Source organism: Dromiciops gliroides, chromosome 3 (assembly GCF_019393635.1).
Source record: "Dromiciops gliroides isolate mDroGli1 chromosome 3, mDroGli1.pri, whole genome shotgun sequence".
In the NCBI taxonomy this organism is placed as follows: domain Eukaryota; kingdom Metazoa; phylum Chordata; class Mammalia; order Microbiotheria; family Microbiotheriidae; genus Dromiciops; species Dromiciops gliroides.
Genome location: NC_057863.1, coordinates 449,528,018 through 449,546,229, shown reverse-complemented (window position 1 = coordinate 449,546,229; position 18,212 = coordinate 449,528,018). Strand labels below are relative to the sequence as shown.

Below are 18,212 nucleotides of genomic sequence, written 5' to 3'. Positions count from 1 at the left end.
AAAAAAAGTTAAAAGGTGTGCGATCATACCAATTAGTGCAGACACACTGGTCTCATCAAGTGTCATTGCAGTTTTATACCATTTTAGTGCTTCTTTAACTTTTCCTTGTAATATCATTTGATATCCAAGTTCTGTAGCAAATTCTGCATCCTGAGGAGTTAAACCAAATGCTCTCTCAACTAATACTTGAGTTTTCTGAAGGATAAGCTGATTCCGTCCACACTAAAATAAAGAAAACCAAAAAGAGCTAGTTAATAGAATAACAATATCTTATTTCACAAAACAGTGGTATTCATTAAAAATAATACTGTACTTTTCACATTTATCTCTCACAAAAATATCGTGAAGAAAAATAAGGAATCTAGCCAAGTTGTAATCATTCACCTGTAAAATTCTCTTAAGTATACATGTTCTAATGAAGTAATAAAACTAGATCTTTAATGACCATGCCAGAACTTATATAAATTTGTATGGGTACTACCCTTCAAAGTAACTCCTATTTATTCCAAGGAGGCTGCCTCAAATTTATTACAGAATCTTCATGATCAACTGGACGATAATACTTCCAATGGCAATATTGTTATATTAAATGTATAGCCTCCAAAGGTCATTAAAAAAAGAAATTATTGTAAAGTAATACTTCTAAAACCATAAAATGTTAAAAAAAATCATTGAAAATTAGCAACATTTCTAAAAATAAAGTAGGTTGTAAAGAAGAAAACTTTTAAACCTGAGTTGAGTATGTCCCAATTTGCTAAGCAAAAAGAAAATTTTGAAAAATTGAGCAAGTATATATGTACACATATACTAATTCCTACACAAACCTTTCCAAACAAGAAACTTATCATGGAGACATATGACAACAAATCCAAAGATATTTAAGAATCTTTTTTCCCTGTAAAATGTTTCAGGTGAAACTGCAGCTATGCTCTAAGGCTTAGCACAAATGCTGCCTCCTTCATAGACTCTTTTGTGAGCTTGTCAACCAAATTTCATTTTTCCTTTCTGGAATTTTCATAAAATGTTAAATCACTCATGCATGTTACCATCAAATATTTCAGATATCATTCTTCCCTATCATGCTACAACTCTTTGAGAGCAAAGACCACGTTTCATTCATCTCTGTATTCTTCCTTCCTGCCCCACAGTTTCTCCTGGCACAATGCTAGAACACAGCAAGCATTCAATAAATGTTTTTAAATAAAAAGGATACTTTTTTCCTTAAGAGGAAAGAAGGTCAATAAAGTTGTCCTTGCAAGTTAAAAATATTCTACATCATAGTTGTTATCCTATTTTTAAATGTTACAAAGAAAGAAAAAATAAGTGCATCTTGCTTTAGAAGTCTAAATTCTTACAGTTCTGCTGAAAGCTAATGCCATGTTGTAAAAAAGTTGAGCATTCTGTGGTTCCATTGCATCTAATGTACTAATTAAATCTCCCAGCTTGTTGGTAGCCTAGAACAAAAATATAAATAGTAAAAATTTTAAATATATGCTAAAAAGAAGTTGTAAGTATACATATACTTGTGAAATATACAAATACTGACACATTATATTGTTTGTTGTATACATGTACATTAGATACATATAATCATAGCTATCAGTATATCTCCTAAATATAAAAGATTCTCATTTTCACCTTTTTTTGATGAGATTTGGATAGAAACAGAACAAAGACAAGTTGTTATCCTGCTATTATTCTTTTATATTCAATATTTTTAGGCTATTGTACAATTTAGCAAAATAACTGCTTTTTGTAGTTGAATAAAAGTTTTAGGATCGAAATTCACCTTCTGTAAGTTCCCTGAAAGCACCCTTAGCAGACTGGACAATAAGGATAACATGCATATCATCTTGTTTCCCACATGATTTTGGTCTCTGCTAGAGCTCTAAAAGATGAAGGCATTTCTTTTCATTTCATGTGGAGATTACAAACATTCAGTATTATAACATTTATTAAAACCATCCAGAATATTTTGAGGACATTTCCTCAAAACAGACTTTGTTTTGTCTGTATGTGAAGAATAAAGAGAATTTGATATATAATTCTAGACACTAGGTCATATCTTGCTAGAAATTTGGCAGGTAACAAGTTTTTAAAAACCTGAAATGATGCAATACATAGTTTCTACTTTCCTTGCCTAATCTACATTGATTATTATTATCTAAGATTAGTTCATAAAGTCCTGAGTTTATAGATTGTACATTGATAGAACAATTACAAGAAAATCTTTTAAATTATTTAAATTCAAGCTTTTTAATTAAGAACCCTAACTCTTCTATCATTTCTGGTGGCAAAGACCTTGTCTTGAATTGCTATTTTGAAAATATTAAGCTTACCAAGATACACACAAAAACTACATGAATGCAACTACAAAACACTGTTGATAGAAACAGGTGAAATATTAATTGTTCATAGATAATATAAGCTAATATGACAAAATGACATTACCTAAAATTAGTTTACTTATTCAGTGTCACAACAATCAAACTACCAAATGATTACTTCATAGAACTAGAAAAAAATAACAACAAAATTCATCTGGAAGAATAAAAGGTCAAGAATATAAAGGAAAATAACAAAAAAGGAAGGAAAGGAGCCTGCCAATATCAGATGTCAAACTATACTACAAACCAGTAATCATCAAAATATTTTGGTACTGGTTAAAAAATTGAAATTGGTGAGTCTACAGATTAGGTTCAAAGCATATGGAAGCAAAGTCATGTATCAGCTTAGTGTTTGGATAAACCCCAAGTCCTCAGCTTCTGGGGGAAGGATTCAGTTTTTGATAAATATTGCTGGGGAAACTGGACAGCAATCTAGCAGAAATTAAGCTTAGACCTCATACCATATACCAAGATGAGCTGCAAATGGATATGTGATATAGATAACAACAGGCATTAAACAAAGTAAAGAAGTAAGAAAGAAATCACCTTTTGTATCTATGTTTAGGGGAGTTTAGGAATCATATTTAGGAGTCTTATGTTTAGGAATCATGACTTAAAAAGGGATAGCGGGGCAGCTAGGTGGCGCAGTGGATAAAGCACTGGCCCTGGATTCAGGAGAACCTGAGTTCAAATCCAGCCTCAGACACTTGACACTTGCTAGCTGTGTGACCCTGGGCAAGTCACTTAACCCCAATTGCCTCACCAAAAAAAAAAAAGGATAGCAAGGGTAATAGAAGATAAAATGGACAATTCTGATTAAACAATTTTAATAGTTTCTGCACAAATTCAATGCAACGACAAAGTGAGCTAGAACACCACATAAAAGAGAAATTGTTGATTATGTAAAATTAAAAACTTTTTACACAAACAAATTGAATATAGCTAAAATTGGAAGGAAAACAGTTAACTAGGAAAAATATTTGTAGTAAGTTTCCCTGATAAAGGTCTCATTTCCAATATATGTAAAGAGCTTATTCAGGCTTATGAGAATAAGAGCCATTCCCCAAATGATAGTCTTAAGGCTATGAAGAGGCAAGTTCTCAAGGGAAGACGTGCAAGATATCTACAGCCTACAACAATTTTTAAAATCACCATTACAGAAACACAAATTAAAACAACGCTGACGTTCTACATCATACCTATCAGACTGACAAAGTTGATGAAAAAGGAAAATGACAACTGTTGGAGTAGCTATGAGAAAATATACACTGATATACTGCTGGAGCTGTGAATTGGTTCAACAATTCTGGAAAGTAATCTGGAACTCTGACTATAAAGTTGTTTGTTGTTTGTCTTTCATTCTCAAAGAGGACCATGACATTGGGAGGTGATGTCATGACTTGCAATAAATTGGATTTAAGTGAGGGAGGGCTGTGCAAAGTCACCACTCTCACTCTTTCCTTTAGAGCCATCTGGGTCCAGTGGCAAGTTATATATCCAGACAACTGGAAATGGCCCAGAAGTTTGAGGCAGTTGAGGTTAAGTGCCCCAGGATCTTCCCCAAGGTCACAAAGCTAGTGAGTGTCAAGTGTCTGAGGCTGCATTTAAACTCACGTCCTCTTGACTCCAGGTACTATCCTCTATCCACTGTGCTATCAAGCTACCCTGACTATAAAGTTATTAAAATGTGAATACTCTTGTCCCAATAATATCACTACTAGGCCTATACTGAAAGTAGATCAAATAAAAAAAGAAAAAACCCTAAATATACATAGGTGGCTCAGTGGCTAGAGCATTAGATATAGAGACAGGAAGATTTAGTTCAAATCTGGCCTCAGACACTATCTCTGTGACCCTAAGCAAATACAACTGCTGTGTGCCTCAATTTCCTGTATAAAATTGGAATAATAATAGCACCTATTTCCTAGGGTTACTGTAAGGATTAAATGAAATAATTGTAAAGTGCTTACCATAGTGCCTGGCACATAGTAAGCAAACTATACATGTTAGCTATTATTAACTATTATAAATGTATAAAAATATTCACAGTAGTTATTTTCATAGTGACAAAGAGCTGGAAACCAAGGGGCTACCCATCATTTGGAGAACGGCTGGACAAATTATGGGACAGCATATGAATGTAATGGAGTATGATTATGCTTTAAAAAATGTTGAAAGAGATGGTCTCAGAAAAACCTAGAAAGACTTGTATGAAGTACAGTACAGTGAGTAGACCAGTGAAGTATAGTGAGTAGACCAGGCGAATAACTTTATACTATGATGGCAACCTTGTAAAAGTAAACAATTTTGAAAGATTCAAGAAACCTGATCAATGGTCAACCATGACTCCAAAGAATCAATGATGAAGCAGGGTACCTATCTTCTAACAGAAAGGTGATAGACTAAATATACAGAATCAGACATACAAATTTAGACATGGTCTATATGGGCATATATTTTTGTCTTTCTCTTTTTTTTTCAGTTGAGGGAGGGAGGTTAAGAGACAGAAAACAATGCCTAATTATTGAAAAAAATAATAACCCCAGCAATGTAAAAATTCATTTATTTCCACAAACAAATCTGCATCTGCATGACTGTTATTCATTTGATATTTGTCAATAAATTATTGCCTGAGGTCATGTGCATTTTGTTTATGGAGGATCTTTTGATATCACAATTGGATTTTAGCTGTTTTACAGGCTCTATTCAGAGTGGAACTACTTTGTTATATTTGACAAATCCAATGATGTGTACCTGTCATCAGCCTGGGCTACTACTTGGTGAAGTGATACCTGCCCATTCCAAAAGTATCTCTGTCCATTTTTGACCTTTTCATCATGTGCTCAAGAATGTCTATTAGTCCTCTTCCTCCTTTTTGGTAAAGAAGTATTTATCATTATAAAGCTGCCTGTGAATGAGATTTTCCCCAATCCTTAGATATAAGTGGTTTAACTATAGTAATAATCAGTATATAGACTAAAGGATTCTGATTTCACATATTAAGGTATTCTTCAGTAGCTTAATCAAATGATAATGGAGCAAGTAAGACAGATACTAGTATAGCAAAATCCAATGCCATATGACCATCAAGCCTAGAAACCATTTAACTAATATTCATCTATTCCTCCAGCCATCATCTGGTTCCACCTCAGTGGTCAGAAACTAAGTGGCCAGCAACACAAGTTGGCAGATGTTAGCAACTAAGGTGGCATTTGTTTAAGTGGAAAAGGGGAAATGCAAGGGGCTAGCAAGTCTTGATGGTAAATTTATGTACATGTACCACTTGGGGTGTATTCCATTTTGGGAGGAGCTTGTTTAAAAATAGTAAGGTATTTAAGACTCAAAGGGGTATAAAAGTCTTAGACCAGCACTGCTCAGGGTCTTCGGGTCCTAGACCTGAGACCAGCTTTATTGTGAGACAGGTACCCTCTCTTAATAAACCCATTTTCTAGTTTGGAGACTTCGCTGTTTCTTTTCTTCACTGGACTTAGAAATTTTCGCAATATGCCTTAGGATTAAAGCCCTGTGTTTTGTTAATATTATGTGGATTTTACATTTTTTATAGGTCATCTAAAATGTACATTAAATATGGTATTATGGAGCTATTGTTTTAAATATGTTCTTCCTTTCAGCTTGAGTTTCAGGGTGCCAATAAGTTGCTTGATTTTTTAGCCATAGCCTTCACTGTGATATCTTTATCCTCAATGTGTCTTGGGTGGAGACCAATGTATCTGTAGGTATCAGCTTTATCTAATGATTCAATATAAACTCCAGATTCAAGCAAAGAATTTTCACTCTATCATTTATCCATGTAACACACTGAGAATTTTATACCAATGAATCCAAATATTTTAATATCGGTAGAGAAAGATTCTATGAGATAAAAGAGCTATTTAAAGTGTTTTTAGTGTTAGTTATATAGATTGATATCATTCACAAAGATCTCTTATTATAAGTCAATAATATGCTTTGTTTGAACTTCCTCTTTAATTTGGAAAATCTATTTAGTTTTATTTAGGAAAAGTGATAATGGATTTAAAGCTAAGTGGAACCATAATGGGCTTAAACTGTCTGCTGGAAAACTATACATTTTCTATAAATTATTCTCGACATTCTTGTACTTATTGCTTGTTTTAAACAGAGAATGGTTTTCCAAGTGAACATCACAAACCTGCATTTTTATCAAATCAGTATATGTTTGCAATATATAAATAAACTATGACTGAAGAAACGATTCAAAAGCCTTATAATAATCAACAATAGCAGTATAAATATTACAGCACTTTGAAATAATCAATGAAAACAGTATGTTACATAGCACTTTGGGTAAGCTTTTCCAATGGTGATGGTGATGGTGATGACGATCACATGCCACTGGAATTGGGTTTCATTACTGATACATTTGTATTAATATTAATTTGGGAGCTGCAAGGAAGGTAGGAACTGGAAGAAAACCAATTAGGAGGCTATTCAAAGTTCATTTAGCCCATAAGGTTAAATTGCATAGATTACAAAGAGGGGCATGATTGTTTAATAGCTTACTATCTAGGAATATTAAGTATTTTAAGATACTTACCTCTTGTATATTTCCCTCCCTACACAAATGGTAAAGGGCTAGCATTCTCAGGGATTCCACATTTTGATTATCTTGCTGAATTATCCTGTAGGAAAACATTCCAATCGTTATTTAAGTAAATGTGCTTTTCCTTTACTTTAGGGATGATCATAACCCAAATCTACAATTTTTAATTGTCAACATAACCAATGGAACTCCCAAACTGAAGTGAATTTACTAGTGTTAGAAAAAAAGCATCAAGAGGTTACTGTGTTCTTGTGTTTCAAACCTATGGAAAACAAAGAGTGCACATAGATATTTTTACTCATTCCCCTATATGTAAACAAAGTCTTAGATGACACTTAAGGGGGCAGCTAGGTGGCGCAGTGAATAAATCATGGGCCCTGGATACAGGAGGACCCGAATTCAAATTCAGCCTCAGACACTTGACACTTACTAGCTGTGTGACCTTGGGCAAGTCACTTAACCCTCATTGCCCTGCACCACCCCCCCAAAAAATATTTAAGATTCCATCTTTACTTAACCTTTGTGCTGTCTCAACAGTCTGATCCCAATCTTGCAAGGCTAACTGCAACTTCATTTTCTTTACAAAAGCAGGAAGAAAGCTGGGGAAGTTTACTGTTATCTGGTTCACAGTCTCCAGAGCTCCTGAATAATTCTGGCGTATTTCAAGGTACTGGGCCTAATGGGAGAAAAATATTCCAAAATAGTGATTCCTATGAAGAGTTAAAACTGTGTTAATCCAGAAAAGTTAAATATCTTTATTTAACACATTTACTTGAAACTGCAGAATTTTTTAAATGGTATTGCAGGAGGCAAATAAAAAACAAAGCAAATTAAAATGTATCCTAAGCACTTTTTCTAGAACTAAAAAATTTTGGGAGATTAGTAAATAGTTTACAGTTTTTTTATCCCCTACAGGAAAAAAAATGGGAAAAATGTGACATGAATTTTAAAAGCAAAACAAAATAAATCTAAAATATGGAATGAAAGCTTTTAAATGCAGATGAGAACCATTTTGCATGTAACATTATATTTAGTTTCATACTGATGCCCAGTTGGTGAGCTCAGTAGCTTCCAGGCATTCAATTATTGTCTCTGCATTGATGATTAGCAAATCTATGCAAACTCCCCTAATTTCCCTCCTGAATTTGTATCACACTGACAATTGTTCACTAAACCTTTCCACCTATTCCATCAGCATCTCAAACTCAACATGACCAAAAGAGAACTTTCTATCTTCCCTATTAAAAACCATCCCCTCCTCCACACCAAATTTCTCTATTTCTGCTTAGGGCACAGGAAGCTGCATGTCAACCTTGAATATTTTCTCTGTTATATCTAAAAGTTTTCATATCTTTTACTGATTCTATCTTAACAAAATATGTTCTCTTTCTCTTCATTCAGAAGGCTACTAGCCTAGTTCATCAAATAAAATATTGCAAAAGGTCCTACTTGGTGTCCCTAATTCTAGTCTCTTACTTCTCTAAACAACAACCTCCAAACAGTTATCAAATTCATATTTCTAAAGCACAGGGCTATGTCAATCTGCTTCTCAAAAATTTTCATGAGCTCCCTATTGACTCTGGGTTAAAATGTAAACTCCTCAGCCTGGCACTTACAGTCTCTACATTCTGGTTTACACCTACATTTTCAGACTTATTCCATATTACTTCTATTCACACACTCTATATATTTCAGGGAAAAAACAAAACAAATAATCCTAGTCTACTAACTGTAGCTAAAACCTTACTTTACACCTCTATGCATGTTTAAATGTTGACCCTCAATCTGAAATGTGCTTTTATCCTCACCTATCTAGCTTTTTAAGGCTCAACTTATGTGGCACTTTCCATCAAAGTTTTGACTGAGATTCCCTTAGTTGTTAGTACTTTCTTCCTCATAAAATTATTTTATCTACTTGTCTATGTATATATCATATCTCCCAAGAAGAATGTAAGCTCCTAGAAAGTAGAGATTATTTGTTTTTTCTTCATTTCTAGACTGTCTTGGATATTATAGGAACACCTTCCTCCTTTCCCAATCTTAATTCTCCTTTACTCTCAAATCCCTTGACCCCTTCTCCTACTTATGCTCATGTATTATCAAACCCCAACCCTGGATTAGTCCCAACACCTACATCTTCTACTCCTACTCACACTCACTTGAGGCTCAATAGCGTTGGAAGAAGTCACATAATTGTGAAGACTGTATTCACTACAAATCTGTGTTACCTAGCTTCAACTGGGCTCTCCCTGTAGCAAGACAATCATTTTTTCTTCTCCTTAAGGGATTCTCTTTTCTGTACCAGCTATTCCAAATCTTCTCCTCTTTACTTGATTCTCATATTACCCCCTCTTCCTACCATCTCAGCTAAGAAATTAGAAGACATCCATCTCATACTTTATTTAGAAGAGGCCAATCACAACTAACTCCCTTTTGTCCCCTTCTCTACAGCTTAAAACTCTAATATCCCAAGCCTGGAATATACTCTTTCTTCAGCTTGCATCTTAGAGTCCCCAGTCCCCTTTAAAACATAGCCAAGTGATACCTTCTACATGAAGCTTTTTCAAACCCTCTGGTTTTTAGTGTTATCTACTGAAAATGATCTTGTATTTTATTTTGTACATACTTGTATATGCATATATTGTTTCCTCTGATATAATGTAAACCCCTTGAATACAAGAACAATTTCATTTTTTTATTTTTGTCCCAAATATGTAGTATAATGTCTGGCAGAGAGTAGGGGTTGAGTAAATGCTTGTTATCTGATTGATTTGTTGAAATCAATTGAATTTTAGCCTGAATTAACTGCCTCCTGTCCTCTTGTGTGAGTCTATGCAGGGAAATTAGCATTAACACCCAAAAACTATGTTAACCGAATCCAAATGAATTAAGACTCTCAGCCTAGGTTTCCTTACTGGCATTGATGTGACTTTGCTGAAATATAAAGGGAAAGATCTTACATGTGCACACTCACACATAAGATAATGCCCTTTATATTGTTACCTGGATTTTTATCTTCAGGCATATAATACATAAAATTACTTTGATCAAGACTATTACGATACTAATATGAGCATATCAAAAGCAAATCCTACTATAATACTGCTAATTTTATATCATGATGCAATTCAACAAATATTTAAGTAAATTTCTATGTGCAAGGCCCTGTGCTAAGCTCTGGAGATAGAGAAACAAACAAAACAAAACAAAAAATTAAAAGCTGTCCTGCCCTCAAAAAGCTTATATTCTACTGAGGGATACAATGTAAACAGTTAAGTAAATGCAAAAGAGCTACCCCTTTGGAACTAACTACTTTCTCTAACCCTGTTTTATCTAATAAGATTTTGCAGAACCAAGTATTAAGTATAAATCCAAATTTAAATGTAATATTTCAGCAGTTGACATAGTGCTTGGCATATAGAAGGTACTTAATAAATGCCTGTTGACCATGATGTGCCAAACACCTTTAGCACTAATATATAAAAGTTGCATATACTTACCTCCATTTTCATGAACTCACCTTACCCAGCAGAGCAAAAATGTCATTTCCATCCTGTATGCCTTCATCAAAGTACCTCAGTGCTTTTTTAGCATAAGCTTCTTTTCCACTAGTTACATCAATCCATGCTCTCAAAACTAGTCCCTGTAAAAGGAAATATCTAGTCAGATTTCTCTTTGTTTTGGAAATTGATACATTGATAAGGAGTATAGAATAAATGTCTTTTGGAAATTATAATATAGAAAAACCTTCTTTAAAAAACTTATGAAAACATATCTTAGTGCTACAGAATTGGATTTTGAACATATGCCAACTATGAGTCAAAGAAACTATAGATTACTGTGAGGCCCAACAAACACCAGTTCACTGTACTTGGCATTAAGAAACATGTCACATATTCCATTACTGTTAAAACTGATTTATTGCTGTGTTCATACCGATTTGGTAATTTACCATTATGATTTTAGCATTTGTCTACTCTTCTGTGACATGTAAAAAACAAACTTGACCACCTAAGCAGACAAGGAAAAGTAGGTCAGTGATAGTGTTATTACATCCATTTTAAGTAAAGACAATCTTGACCTTTATAAGTGGTCTAAGCCACCAGAGATCAAAATAAAAGGATAAATCAGGTCAGAAAGAATGAAGCATTAATTGCTATCACTAATATGTACTATAGGGTTGAATTTTAGTGATCTGGTAGATTTTTTTTTCATATATGTAATTACAATAGCTGATTTGATTGATCTATACTAAAAAGGTCAAATAATTTTAATAGGGGGAATACACAACATACATACTCTCTTTCTCTCTCTCAATCCATTGATGACTTCTGTAATTTAATATATAGCTTTCCTGAATTACTAGGGCTGATAGATGTATCACTCTGGATCTAACCTTGTGATAAACCTCTCATGAATCTGGGTAGGCTGATCCACAGACAACAGACATAGTTGTCAATAGACTTGTCATTGGGGCCACACTAGAAGTCTTTCCAGATAAATAAGAAGTGTCAAAACCTCCATTTGGCTGGCATAGTCTATGATTCACCTTGATGCCATGTTGAGGTATCACAGTAAGACTTTGGTGGAAGGAATGATAACCTAAGTTTCCTCAACTGTAAAATAAAGTAGTGGTACTAAATGGCTTTTAAAGCTCCTTACAACTCTCAATCCATAAACCTAAAATAGAATTTCAAGCAAATAAAATTTAACTTGACACTATTAACATTTTTCTTAATAAATAAGTTGACCATGATAATTAAATAGAAACAAACATTAGAAAGAAGCTAAGAACCAGTTAAAATAAATATTTTTATTATCAATTTATAATTATGTAATTGGCTTTTTCAATTAACTATCAGGCCAATTCTTAAAATGAGAAAATTTCTACTTCTATTGTAAAGTTTCTATTTAACCACTTTTTTTTTTCATGAAAATATAGCTAAGTGAACTGAAGTAATGTTCCTTCTACTGACTAGTTTAGATCATGCTCTTCACTTAATGGAAGAGAAAATTTTATAGAAAACTCAATAAGTAACACAGATGAAAACTAACTTTTGTTGGTTGTTAGAATATAATGAGTTAAAACATTGTTGTTTATAGACATAAAATAGAAGGAACTAACAAAGATCCAAAAAACAAGACTACATTCAAGGAATGAAGATATTTTATGCTTGCATTGATAATAAAACTAGGTACCTCTTTACTACCATTAGAAATTTTGATCATTCTGTCAATATATTCCCGAGCCTTATCATGACGACCAATATGCCACAAAAATAATCCTGCATAGTAGAGAGCCTTTGCTCCAGCTGTTTTACGATGCTCCTTCATTTTAGCATCCAGTTCCAGGATAGCTTCTCGATCTGGAAAGGGGAAAAAAGAACTCTGAAATGAAAAACAATTCTTCTAAATTTAGGGTTTGGGGTTTCCTAAAGTGATAAATGTTTATACCTGGAACAATGATGACTGAATATACATATCCACTTTCCCATACATATATGGAATATGTTTTATATTTAATTAGCTTTACAAATAGTCTAGGGCAGGAATTCCAGATTCAGGGTACCTGCTGTTAATAATCAATCATTTATGGGGCAGCTAGGTGGCGCAGTGGATAAGGCACCAGTCCTGGAGTCAGGAGTACCTGAGTTCAAATCTGGCCTCAGACACTTAACACTTACTAGCTCTGTGACCCTGGGCAAGTCACTTAACCCCAATTGCCTCACTAAAAAAAAAAAAAAATCAATCATTTTTTCAGATGACTAGGTACTCTTAAAATCTTTGAGAAATGATGCAAAGATTTTGATCGTGTTCTTTTCTGTGAACACTGGATTTATTAGTCAGAAGATCTAATTATAAAGTCTGAAACCAAGTGATTGGTAAAGCTCTCCTAACTTGTTTTCTCAACTAAAAAAAAATTAGGATACTAATTTGAACTATCTATCTAAGATCTTTTTGTAAGAAAAGCAAATCTAAGTTTTAAAATTTAACACAAGGACTTGTGATTTTTACCAGTGTGGGTACTCCTACCAACAAAACTCATGGTAGTGCCTCTTGATTTATCAGCAGGTCTCTTAGAGTTGCTGTAGCTGAAAAATTCTTCACTCTGAGGATCATCCTTCAGATGTTAGACATAAAACCTATGACAAGCCCGAGCTGGCCTGAACTGAATTTAGTTGAATGTTTTTCCTTCATGGTGGGACCAATCAGAGAGAGCTTACAATCTACTAGAAAAGCCAATTAAGAAACCAGGATTTCCACATTCTGAGGCAGAATGGAAATAATTCTTTGGCAGATTTAAGTATTATATTATACATGTGAATTGTTAGCATTAAACAAATATGTAATTTGAGCTTGAGACTCTAAAACTAGTTTATGTCAACAGTCTGTCACAGAGATATTTAAGAATTTTTTTTCATTTACAACTCATACTTTTATATTTAAGTAGCTCTGCAATCCAATATAACAGGTTCCTCCTGAAACAAAATAAATCACAACCCAACTATGCCTTTTCATCTTGTGCAACTTTTGTACTTATTTTCACATACATTCTTTACAAGAGATTCGTCTAATCTTTTGAAGGTTACAATGGAAATCTTCAAGCAGAGGCTGGATTTCCACTTGCTGGGTATATGCTTGGGAAAGGGTTCTTGTTCAGATACCTGTTAGACTAGATGGCCTCTGTGTTCTACACCACTTCTATTATTATGTAATTATAGAAAAAAATTAATAAACAGGTGCTAGGATAACTAGTATGGTGAGGGAACTCAAAGTCATGGGGGAAAGACAATGAGTTTTGTTTGGGACATGAGTTTAAGAGGTCTATTGGAAATCTAGCTTAAGATGTCTGAAAGACAGCTGAAGATGCAAGGTCAAAAGAGAGATTGGGCAGGAAAGGTAGATTTGAGAATCATCAACATAAAGATGGTAATTAAACTCATGGGAGCAGATGAGATCATTATGTGAAATAGTATAGAGAAAAGGACCCAGGACAGAACGTTATGATTAGGGGGTGTGATATAGAGGAGGACAAAGGGGACAGAGGAATGGTATAGATAAGTAGGAGGAAAACCAGGAAAGAGTGGTGTCCTGAGAACCTTGAGAAAAGAGAATATTAAGAAGGAGTGCTCAACAGGGTTAAAGACTGCAAAGAGATAACAGAGAATAAGGACTGAGAAAAGGCCATTGGATTTGGCAACTAAGAGTTCATTAGTAACTTTGAAGAGAACAGTTTTGGCAGAATGTTAAGGTCAGAAGCCAGGCTATAAGGGGTTAAGAAGAGAGTGAGAAGAAAGAAAGTTGACGTAGCAATTCTAGGCCTTTTCAAGGAGTTTAGCTAAAAAAGGCAGAAGAGAAATAGGGTAATAGCAGGGATGGAAGGATCAAGTGGGATATGTTTCAGGACAGGAGAGACAGGGGCATGTCTGTAGGAAATAGGAAATGAGCCAGCAGAGAGGAAAAGATAAGAAATAAGTGAGAGAATGAGGTGATGGGCAACCTATTAGAGGAAACAAGATGGAATGGGATCACTTGAATAATTGGAGAGGTTAGCCTTAGGAAGCAGTAAGACCATTTCATCATTTGAAACGGGGTGAAAAGGAGGAAAATGGCAGAAGAAACCTGAGTGATAGGAGATAAGAAAGAAAGAAAAGAGAATGGCCTGATATTTTTTTTCTGTAAAATATGAGGCAAGGTTCTCCCCTGAGAGATTGAAGGAAATAGGAGCCATGATAGGCTTAAGTAGTCATGAAAAGGTTGTGGAGAATATATCTGGATGAACACCCAACAAGGCTTCTAACAATATGTAAACTCTGGAACAGATAGACAGTGAATTAGACCCAGATTTGGAAAGGAGGAGGAGAAAGGGCTGGATTGCATCTGGGAAACTGTAAAGCACTTTACAGACCCCAAACTCCCCATAAAGCAGAAGTCCAACTTTTCAACACAAATATTTTACTGTTGTTGCTATATGGAAGTGAAACTTGGAACACCACCGCCTTTGAAAAACTGAGGGGCAGCTAGGTGGCGCAGTGGAGAGAGCATGGGTACTGGAGTCAGGAGGACCTGAGTTCAAATCCGACCTCAGAAACTTAACACTTACTAGCTGTGTGGCCCTAGGCAAGTCACTTAACCCCAATTGCCTGACCAAAAAAAAAAAAGAAAGAAAAGAAAAACTGAGTATTAAACAGAAGATGATGGAAAGAAAGTATATGGTATAAGCCTGAAGCAACATGTAACTAACAAGAATGTCAAGAAGGTAAAAAGAGAAGATAGGCAGATCATGCAGTGAGAACAAGGGATGACAGGTGACTGGCTAGAGTGCTCTACTAGAATTTTCACTAGGGAGAAAGTGAGGAAGTCCTCCAGGATGTTGAATGGACCTCCAGTGGGGAATCTGAAGGAAGACATGGAGAAGATGGGCACAAAAGGGGCAGGCATGGATGAGAAGCCATCTTTATCACTAGAAGAAACTCCCAAATCAATGAAATCATATTGAGTGTTTGAGACTACAAATACTACAGGAATCAGAGAAAGATCAATGTGAATGGTGTAGGCCAACAGTCTTGAGTGCTTTATTTTTAAATGTCTTAAATGCTGTGATAAACATAATGATGATTATATACTATACCTGGATTAGAACTCATTTTATGAGCATATATCAATGCAATCAAGGAACAAACAGAAACATCTTGTTTGTTTTTAATGGCCTCCAATTCTCTAATAGCATCTTGGTTTCTACCTAAAAGCCAAATAAGATCAGGATATAGTCAAAGTTTTTTCACCTAACAACAATAATTTTAAGCATAAGGAACACATTCACTAAAATAGTACATACCTTCCATTAATGAGCCATATGCATGGTAAAACCTGAAAACTGGGTCACCAACATACCTCTTAAGCCCTTCACTTGCAACAATTATTACGTGATGGAAAAATCTCTCTTGACAATAACAATTGATCAAAGTCTGAAAGAAAAACAAATTTAACAAAGAAAAATTATAGAGCTTTTAGTGAAAAGAACATTGAATTTGGATAGATAGGCTCTGAGTTTTGATCCTGATACTGCCATTTATTTGTGTAACCCTGAACAAAGCACTTAACCTTTCTGCACTTCAGTTTCTTCATCTTTCAAAAGAGGGGACTGAACTAGATGATCTCAAAGGTCCATTTCAGCTCTAGATCTATGATTCAAATGAATGACCAAATAGCTAGAAGCATTTTTTTCCCCAAGAAGGGCTATAGTTAGGTATGCTGACTACAACAGGAAGGAAGGCAAAAAGAAAGATACACTTATTAAAAATCATAGACCCATCTGGAAAGGACTAAGACCATGTAGTTGAAACCCTTCATTTGACAGCTAAGGAAACTGCGGCCCACAGGAGAATTCTTACTACCAACAGATAGTAAGTAGTAACACCAGGGTTCAATCTCAGATTCTCTAACTTCAAATCCAATTATCTTTCCAATGAACCACCCTACCCAAGATCATTGTCACCCTTTCCTTCATCATTAGTTTTTTCTTCTAACCCACATCTCCACTTCCATCACTACCTATATCCCATATATGGGCCAAGAAGCACAGTAGAAAAATAGAGCATATATGTTTGGGAGGGGGGTAGAAAAGTTACTCCACCATGGAAGAGATTAGAAAACTCAGCTATAATGCTAGGAAGATTTTGGGTAACATGAGGTATTATCCTCATGCTAAGCAATCTCAGATATTGTTTTGGCACACAGCAGAGGGGGGGGGGGCGCGGCGGTGGCAGTGTTGAAGTGATTTTGGCTTAATGTTGTAGCAAGTCTTTCACAACTTTCCCATCTTCTCTTCTGTATGCAGTTAGTCTCTATCTTTCACATATCAATATGCTTGGCTACCAAATTAATTCTCACAAGTGGGCAAAAGCAATCTAGATGCGAGAACCACAGAATGTCAATGTTGGAAGAACCCTCAGAAGTCATCTATTACAACTCACACTAGACCAAAAATCACAGACAAGAGATTATACAACCTCTACTTAAAACCTTGTGTGAAGAGCAACTTATCAACCTCTTAGGCAGCCTATTCTACTTTTGGAAAGTTGTAATTATCAGGAATTTCGTGTGTGTGTGTGTGTGTGTGTGTGTGTGTGTGTGTGTGTGTGTGTGTGTGTGTATAGAGCCACATATCACTCAGTTCTGACTCCTATGGTCAAGTACAACAAATCCAATTCCTCTTCTAATTGGCAACTCTTCATCCTTTATATGACCTTTGTATAGTTCAAGACCCATTTTTATCTCCTTAGAAATTGTTAGTACTCTTTCTAAAATGCAGAATCCGTTGTTGAACATAATATTCCAGATATAGATTGATTCTGGATTAGATCAGAATGAAGCAGAACTACCATCCAAGAAAGCTAACTTAATCCTAAGATGAATTAAGAGGCATAATGTTTAGAACACAAAGGATGGTAGTTCTGCTTTATTCAAATTTGAAGATGTCATGAAACTAGTAAGCTGGATTACAAAGTCAAGATGCAAAAACAAGAAATCTATAAGCTATAATAATGTATTAAAGCTGATTAAATGGAAAGCTCTGTATGTGGGTTCTAATAATCAACTTCATAAGTACAAGAAAGGGTAATACTTCGAGTTAGAAAAAACTGGGTTCACCCTCAAAAGCAAAAGCATCACTACAGTTGGCCTCAAACATGAAGAGTCCTGCATGAGGCAGAAAAGGCAGCAAGGCTAAGCCTTGATAAATACAGTTGTAGCTAGACAAAGAACCAAACAGGAAGGTATAACCACAGCAGTGAGGTTAACAGCAACAATGAGGTTAGTGTGCCTACTGACAGTCTGTTTATAGCAGAGCTTCATGACAGGAATGTGATTCCTACGTGTGCTTCTCTGAGTTCAGGGACCACCTGGGGCTTGTTTGAACCAATTCTGTGATTTAGCTGTAGCAGAGTTCATCCAGAAAGAGAGCACAAAGGATTGTTGTTATGCCAAGCTTGGGTCACAGCTTGCTTGCTAGGCTTTAGCTCTGGAAAACAAGGTGTCTCCTAATATAAAGAAAAGAGAGGAGTAAAAAAGAGAGAAGTAGTCTTGGTTTGGGTGTCTTAACAGGGGAAAGTGACCTCTGTGGTCTCCAAAAGAAAAGAGCCTACATGGGAGTGGATGAGGAGAAGGGGGATAGTAATGAAAAGGTGGAAAGAAAAAGGAGGCCTTACTTTGATGATGGGAAAGGGCTCCATTGATGAATA

The 18,212-nt window shown here is 35.1% G+C and overlaps 1 protein-coding gene across 2 annotated transcripts in view; it reads right to left on the bottom strand.

Annotated features, from left to right (window-relative positions):
• TTC21B (tetratricopeptide repeat domain 21B) overlaps positions 1 to 18,212 on the bottom strand; it is a 102,785-nt gene that overhangs the window by 76,284 nt on the left and 8,289 nt on the right. For both annotated transcript variants that reach the window (XM_043998361.1, XM_043998362.1), the window contains exons 2-9: positions 15,809 to 15,938; positions 15,602 to 15,712; positions 12,169 to 12,335; positions 10,490 to 10,612; positions 7,488 to 7,645; positions 6,964 to 7,048; positions 1,356 to 1,454; positions 30 to 222 (exon numbers count right to left, since the gene is read on the bottom strand). In XM_043998361.1, the coding sequence (XP_043854296.1) occupies positions 30 to 222; positions 1,356 to 1,454; positions 6,964 to 7,048; positions 7,488 to 7,645; positions 10,490 to 10,612; positions 12,169 to 12,335; positions 15,602 to 15,712; positions 15,809 to 15,938 (1,066 nt within the window). The remainder of the gene's footprint in view (positions 1 to 29; positions 223 to 1,355; positions 1,455 to 6,963; positions 7,049 to 7,487; positions 7,646 to 10,489; positions 10,613 to 12,168; positions 12,336 to 15,601; positions 15,713 to 15,808; positions 15,939 to 18,212) is intronic.